Below are 7,239 nucleotides of genomic sequence, written 5' to 3' on the forward strand. Positions count from 1 at the left end.
TAAAGTTGTGAGATTCTTGTGTAATAAATAGCAACCAAGAAAAAGAACTCTAAGAGGAAGGAGAAAAAGTTATGATATCTCAAGAACAAACTTGTTCACATTTACTCCAATTTTGCTAGGTGGCTCAGGATTTTTTCTGAAGAGCATATTTCTTCAAGGTTATCCTTTAAGGGGTTAAATTAAGGTCACTTTTCTAGTTGCTCTTTTATTGTATAGTGAAAAATTTTGTTTCCAATTGAAAGAGCAAGAGTTTCTCTTGTTCATAGTGTCCAATAAAATTTATGAGGCAAGAGTGGTGTGTTTTTGGCAATAAGTTTTTAGCTCACAACACGGGGTCCACTCTTTATATAGTACTAATCACCAATACTTGTTTCAAATACACTTATCAAACCATGCTTCACCTTACAAACTCAAAATTTTCTCCACATATTAATTCATTCCATCCTTACATTTCTATCTATAGAACTCATATGCCCTGCTCCACACCTCATATGCCCTGCTCCACACTCATTATGATGCAGGTTTCTAGATCAGCTGCCAATAAATTTAGACCTTCGAATTTTTGTTGGCTTTAAGTTTAGAACTTCTTATAGATTTAAGTTGACGATCCAAAAGATCTCTTGGAATACTCGGCCACAAGCTTGAAGAAATGCGAGCTGCTCTTCTCCAAAAGCTTTCCCGGCTCGTCGTATTCAGCGATGCGTCCTACCAAGAAAGATTGTTATGCAAATGCCACCAAACTAAAACGAAAACAAAGAACACATACCATCGTTTAGGACTAGAACGTAGTCGCTGCCCACCACAGTAGGAAGCCTGTGGGCAATGGTGATAACAGTGCATCCCTGGAACTTCGTGGCAATGGTGGATTGGATCACTCCATCAGTAGCACTGTCCACGGATGCGGTGGCCTCGTCGAGTACCAAAACACGGGCTTGTTTTAGCATCACCCGTCCAAGACAAAACAATTGTCTCTGCCCCACGCTCCAGTTCTCACCATTCTCAGACACTACACACACAACGTGATAAGAAAGCGAAGAAAACTTCTTCACATTCATTGCTTACCCAGTGAGTCCAGCTTTTCTTCCTTGCAGCGCACGAGGTCTCCGAGTTGGCAGTTATCCAGGGCCTGTGGAAGCGCTGCTCTTAATACATACAAGAATAACTAGTTTTAAGAAACTTACCTCCCAGATTTCTGGATCCGAAAACTGTCCCAGGGGGTCGATATTATAGCGGATGGTGCCTTCGAACAGCGTTGGATCCTGTGGAATGATGCTGAGCTTGGATCGGAGGTCATGCAACCCGATCTTCGTTACGTCCACGCCGTCGATAACGATCTTTCCACCGGATGGCTCCACAAGGCGGAATATGGCCTGGATGAGCGTGGATTTTCCACTGCCAGTCCGCCCGACGACTCCAACCTTCTTGCCTCCAGGAAATACACAGCTTATGCCGTGCAACACCAGCGGTGAGTTGGAGTTATAGCGGACCTGTGTCACGTTGAAAATCCTTAGTTAAGATCAAAGAAGTTTTAGAATTTCCTACCTTGAGGTCCACCAGCTCTACGTTTCCTGTGGCAGGCCAGCTTTCCGGAGGTTTGGACTCTTCAATCTCCCATGGTGCCTCGCTGGGAATGCGAGAGTACTGCTGTATCCGTTCAACAGAAACTATCGTCCGCTCCACGTTGCATAAGTTCCAAACAAACCACGACTGGATCGCATTCAGATTCAACCCATATGTCACAGCCAAACCTGCCAAACCTGTGAAGAAAAACACGAAAGAGTCAGCTATTGTTGAAGCAGAGAAAAAGAAAAAAGCAAGACTTACTTGGTGGGATGGTGCCAGGAGGGAGATAGATGAGTAGAAGCAAACAGAATGCAAAGACAATGTTGGTGAGGAGTTCTAGCCTCAGAGAGGCCCACTCCATCGCTGCAGCCGAGTAGAAATAGGCTCGAGCAGACGTGTCGATTAGAAACATATTCCTGTGCATGAAACGCTCTTCCTGGCCGAAGCCTCTTACTGTCGGAGCTCCTGCAATAGATTCCGCAAAGTGGTGAATGATCGGGGCCTTCTGGATTCCTTGAAGCCTGGAAAGCTCCCTGCCGGACGAGATGTAATATCTCTGCAAAGATAAATTCATCTCTCATTATTCAACCGTATCGATTGAAAGAGATTGGTTGCTTACCTGGAGTAAGACACAGATAACAAACACAGGAGCAAAAGCGATTAAGACTTGCCAAACTGCTTGAGACATAACTCCAGCGATGCATAAGAGCTGTATGCCTGAGAACGCTACGCCCCCAAGCCTGTAAGGCACATTTAAGTCGAGAGCACTTTGGTCTGTAGAGGCCTGACAAGAAAAAGCAGAAGCTGGTTCGAAAACTTGAAACGTAAGTAGAAACGTGACATACATACCCGGCTGAGAATTCTACCAGTTGGAGTAGAATCAAAAAACGACATTGGCGAATGAAAAATGCAATGTAGCATGTCAAAGAAGAACTTCTGAGCCGTCGCGAGGCCGATGACATTGAGAAGCAGCACCCTGAGAAGCACGAACAGCGATGCTCCAAACGAAAATCCTCCATACCCGATGATCAACCGAACAGGATCAAACTCTGGAGCTACAGCCGTCGCTGGAGTTTCGCGAGCCATCCACCAGTTTGACGCGATTTGAAAGAGTTGAAACAGCAGCTGTGTCGTTAATATGCATGGAATCAAGCCGCCCTTGTACACCGCCGTGCAGTAGTTCCAGTAAACTTGCAGACCAACACTGCCTTTCTCGCGTTCTTCTTCCTGTACCAATTGTTCTGCCTTTACGGCCTTTGCCTGCGCTTCCTGCTCGTCTGACTTCTGCACTTCTTTCTTTTCTTCATTATCCAGGATACCTTCCACGGTCTTGTCTACGCTATCTAAGGTCTTGTCAGCCTGATTCATGACTTCCATAGCCTTGTTGTGTGCTCCAACAAGCACACTGAAGTCAGTTTTCGCTTGTAAAAGCTGAGTGTATGTTCCTGACTGCGTTATACGACCATCGTTTAGAACCTGGTTTTTCCAAATCACATTAGCATAGTTGGCTTCATCACTTAAACGTATAGCTTCTTACCAAAATAAGGTCCGCCACAGGTAAGAACTCTACTTGGTGTGTTACTAAAATGACAGTCTTTGATGCCAGTGCGCTAAGAACACATTCCTGCAAAGATTTATGAGTGAGATCACAGAGCCAAACAGAGACATGCGCTTACCTTGAATATTTGAGTACCAGTTTCCACGTCCACGGCACTGAAAGGATCGTCAAGTAGATAGATGTCAGCATCCTGATACAGTGCACGAGCAAGTTGTATCCTTTGCTTCTGGCCGCCGCTCAAGTTGATGCCCCTCTCGCCTATTTCTGTCTGATCTCCGAATGGAAGAATTTCCAGATCTCTTTTGAGTTGACACATGTCCAACACGCGATCGTATTTACTTCTGTCCATCGGCGAGCCAAAAAGGACATTGTCCTCGATCTTTCCACTTTGTATCCAGGCAGTTTGACCCACGTACGATGTTCTTCCAGTTACTTGCACCTGTACAAGCAGATGTAAGGCAAGAACCAGAGAACGGTAGAATACAAAAATGCGCACCTTGCCAGATAGCCTTGGGATTTCTCCCAGCAGGCACGAGAGCAAGCTTGATTTCCCGGAACCAACCTTTCCGCAAACAGCAACTGTCATCCCTTTCTTGACATCCAGATTAACTCCAGACAACGAGAGTTTCTCGGGAGATTCATCCCAGCTGAAGTCTGCTGCTTCCACCAGAACTACCGTGGAATCTTTGTCATTTGTCCGAGAAACAGCATCCACCTGAAGCTCTGGCTCGTGAAGAAACTTACTCAGCCGATCCAGCGAAATTCTTGTTTGAGACAGAGTTGAAATGAAGTCTGGCAGACTTGTGAGCGGCTCCTGTAAAACTCTAAACGTGGCCACCGCTGAAAGAACTTTCCCAGTGGTCAGAGGTACCTTCAGCACCACACAAGTACCAAAGGTGACCACTCCAATGAGCATGGGACTTGTCCAGAAAAGGAAAGTGATAGCTGCCTGCGTCAAAAACGATTTCTTCAGCCAGCCATACTCCACACTTCTCAAGGCTTCCAGCTTCTGCAGGTAAGCCTTCTCCCAAGCTTGCAGCTTAAGTATTCTCATGCTCTTCAAGGACTCCGTCGTTGCTCGCATTCGGGCGTCCTTGGCCTCCATGATCTTGTCCTGGTACTTGTCTTGCAAGGAGCTAAACGGCGTGTTTATAGCCACCGACGCCAGAGTCGCAACCAAGGTAGCAATCGCAGCAACCCCGACTTTCTGGTATAGAATAAGAAGTGCCAGCGCCACCTGAAGCGGTATCATCCAGATATCGTGCATATACCACGAGAAGTCGAGAACCCTCTGGATATCCACGGCCATATGGTTGACAATGTCTCCGCTGGTGTATTTCTGCCGCGACACATTAGAAAGTCGCAAGCCTTTCCTGTAGACACACGTTGTGAGCGTCGCCCGGGCCTTTATCGCCAGGAACTGGATCTTGAGAAACCAATGCCTTTGACAGAAGTTCTCCAGAAACTTGGTGACGAGGAACACCGTCACCAGGATCAAGCCTTCGTGAGGAAACCGGTAAACCCCGCTCAAGTAGCTCACGAAGTCGTCGATCAAGTATGGTCCCACGTATGACGCGAGCGAATTCACTACCACCAGGAATCCAACCGCCACTGCCTCCTTCCAGTAACATACCACTAGCGTCCTTGTCACGCTGGACGGTTTTTCGGAGTCCTGCTTTGATCTTTTCCATTTGTCCTGGAAAAACTCGTAGGCTGTAGATGCTTGATATTCTTGCGCTACCTGTGGCAAATCCTCAGGCTCCAAAGTCCTCTTCGCCCCGAGAGCCAGTACAGGACTGACCCACGATATGAATAGAAGGCTTAGATTCCCCGCTGTGGTGTACGGGGTAACGTTGTCTTCACCCTTGTCCACTGGCAGCGTGTCGTCTACTAGAAGAGGCTCGCCAAGGCTGCCGCTCATAACTTTGATCCCTGTTCTTCCCCTCACGGATGCAACTAGCAGAACAAAGCTAGCAGGAATCCAGGCCAAGCTTGAATATGTATTGCAGGACTTGCGCTCAAACTTGGACGCGACAAGATCATCCACACACAGCACGAACTCAGGAAGGCCAGCACAGAACGAGGCAATCCACCACACCCTCAATGCCGCTGGGATTTTTTCCTCTCCTCTCTTGCGCGATGCTACCAATGCTAACGATGCAACAAGCCAGGCAGCAGCTAGCAGTGACTCCTGCGCAAGCCACAGCACGCTCCGTGCTCGATGAAGAAATGCGACCCAGCAAGCACTGGCAGCGCTCAAAATCAGCAGATAAAAGCAGCAAAAGAGGAAAATCTTGAACGGGAATGCGGTCGTGAGCTTGCTAGTCGGCCGGGACTTTGTAGACAAGAAGAAACTCACAAGCCAGGAGAGAATGAAGATCGCGGCGATGGCGATCGTTCCAACGCAGCTCCCAAAGCGGATTTCGTCGTCGAATCGGTGGAGAAAGCTCCCCGCTGCAGCGAAACATCGATATTTCGATCAGAGGAAACCTAGAAAATCCAAGAGCAGCGAGCAAAAAAGCGCGTAATCGATTCACGCGCTGGCTCTCGCGCCTTACCGACGATCATCGCTGCCGATTTGGATGGAGCGACGTCGGCGCTAGAAAAATGCGTTGCCGCAGCGCCTGGGGGAATCGTCAGGGAGAAGAAAGAGGCCGGTCGTGGCGAAACAAAGCCCTAGGAAACGGCATTATATAGCATTTTGTAACTTGCCTCCGAAGAAAAAACTTTCTCGCCAGTCAAGGTCTCCTTTCGTCGCTCGTGACGCGCATATTCGGATCTACTAAATAATTTTATAGAATGTTCTCTAGTACCCCTGACGATTAAGATTCGCGAATCATCGGCAGAGCTGGAGATTCGACGCCGAAATCCGAGTGCCACGCTCCTGGCTTGTGAGTATCTTTGCAAGATCCCGCTCGACGAGCAGTTCAAGGCTGTCTATCTGCTAGCTTTGAGCGCTGCTAGTGCTTTCCTGGTCGCATTTCTTCCTCGTTGCTGCTGGCTTCTGTCAAGAATCTAGCGATATCGCTTTTGCATCGTACAAGAGAGCTATCCTATACCAGCTGCATTGGGTGTGGTGGATTGCCTCGTTTGCTGGTCTTCCCAAGTTTGTGCTATCCGTGCATGATCTGCTTGCGTCCAGGGTTAAACACAGATCCTTGCAAGCGTTGGCTGGATGCTTTGGTACTGTTCTTTGCACGGCCAGGGGACGAACAGGGGTCACAGTTCTGGACAGCAGAAGGAGACGACGGACAAGGGTGAAGACAGCGTTACTCTGTACGCAAGAGGTGGGAATCTGAGAAAAGAGGACTTTGGAGCCCGAAGATTTGCTATAGTTTGCACAGGAAAATAGGGCATCAGGGGCCTACGAGTATTTTTTTTAATGAGAAGTGGGAAAGTTCGAGCAGGCTTCCGAGAAGAACAATCCCGCCTTCTTTTATGGATGGTGATTGCGTTCCTAGTTGTGACTAGCTCACTGGCGATGAGAGACGACTTAGGGACTTGTGTGGTGCTGAAGATACCTGTGACCACTTCTTTTGGCCCTAGAGTTTTGTTTACAATTCTTCCACCTATGGAAAAAGACCACGCGATGTGCCCGGCCACGATGCAGCGCCCACCGATCTCACGCTCATCCCAAACCACACGCTGCCTGCGCCGCCTCATCCAGGAGTGGTGCGTTGCCAATCTACAACTAGAGAAAAAGAGCAAACAAAAATCTCGCTAGATCAGGTGAACAACTTTCATCACGACGCCAATAGGATGCTGGTACCACTTACTTGACGATCCTTCAACGTGTTTGTTATAATCTCGACCCCCTCGGACAGTTCTCAGATCCAGAAATCTGGGAGATAAGTTCTGTCATCCTTCTATTTCCTAAAAGGCCATGTTGTTAGGAGACGTCCTCGTGCAGGAAGAAGCTGGACTCACAAGGTAATGTGAAAAACATGTTGTTTTCAATAGATGTGCTGTTCTTTAGTGTTGGATTATCTATCTTCTATTTCCTAAAAGGCCATGTTGTTAGATAAATGCCAACTCGGAGACCTCCTTGTGCAGGAAGAGGCAGTTCCTGGGTGAGGCGAGCACGTTCCCACCCAGAACGGGTGAGCCGGGTGTTAGCC

The 7,239-nt window shown here is 47.9% G+C and overlaps 1 protein-coding gene across 1 annotated transcript; it reads right to left on the bottom strand.

The window, feature by feature from the left end:
* Positions 1–407: 407 nt before the first annotated feature.
* LOC9636063 (putative ABC transporter C family member 15) lies at positions 408–5,764 on the bottom strand. The gene is made up of 12 exons (XM_002967447.2): positions 5,680–5,764; positions 3,618–5,575; positions 3,240–3,560; positions 3,101–3,187; positions 2,413–3,039; positions 2,183–2,347; positions 1,825–2,119; positions 1,543–1,757; positions 1,182–1,487; positions 1,063–1,126; positions 767–1,006; positions 408–705 (listed from the first exon to the last, which is right to left on the bottom strand). Exons 1-12 carry the CDS (start codon positions 5,687–5,689, stop codon positions 596–598), a joined length of 4,398 nt encoding a protein of 1,465 aa, XP_002967493.2. The 5' UTR covers positions 5,690–5,764; the 3' UTR covers positions 408–595.
* Positions 5,765–7,239: the final 1,475 nt, after the last annotated feature.

The sequence above is a fragment of the Selaginella moellendorffii genome, unplaced genomic scaffold, assembly GCF_000143415.4.
Source record: "Selaginella moellendorffii unplaced genomic scaffold, v1.0 SELMOscaffold_8, whole genome shotgun sequence".
Taxonomy (NCBI): Eukaryota; Viridiplantae; Streptophyta; class Lycopodiopsida; order Selaginellales; family Selaginellaceae; genus Selaginella; species Selaginella moellendorffii.

What these genes read in the sequence shown, in the direction of transcription:
- LOC9636063 (XM_002967447.2), bottom strand. An exon ending in CTGGTACTCAAATATTCAAG is followed by an intron (nt 3,188 to 3,239) that starts GTAAGCGCATGT and finishes AAATCTTTGCAG; the next exon opens with GAATGTGTTCTTAGCGCACT. An exon ending in AGAAAAGCTGGACTCACTGG is followed by an intron (nt 1,007 to 1,062) that starts GTAAGCAATGAA and finishes TTGTGTGTGTAG; the next exon opens with TGTCTGAGAATGGTGAGAAC.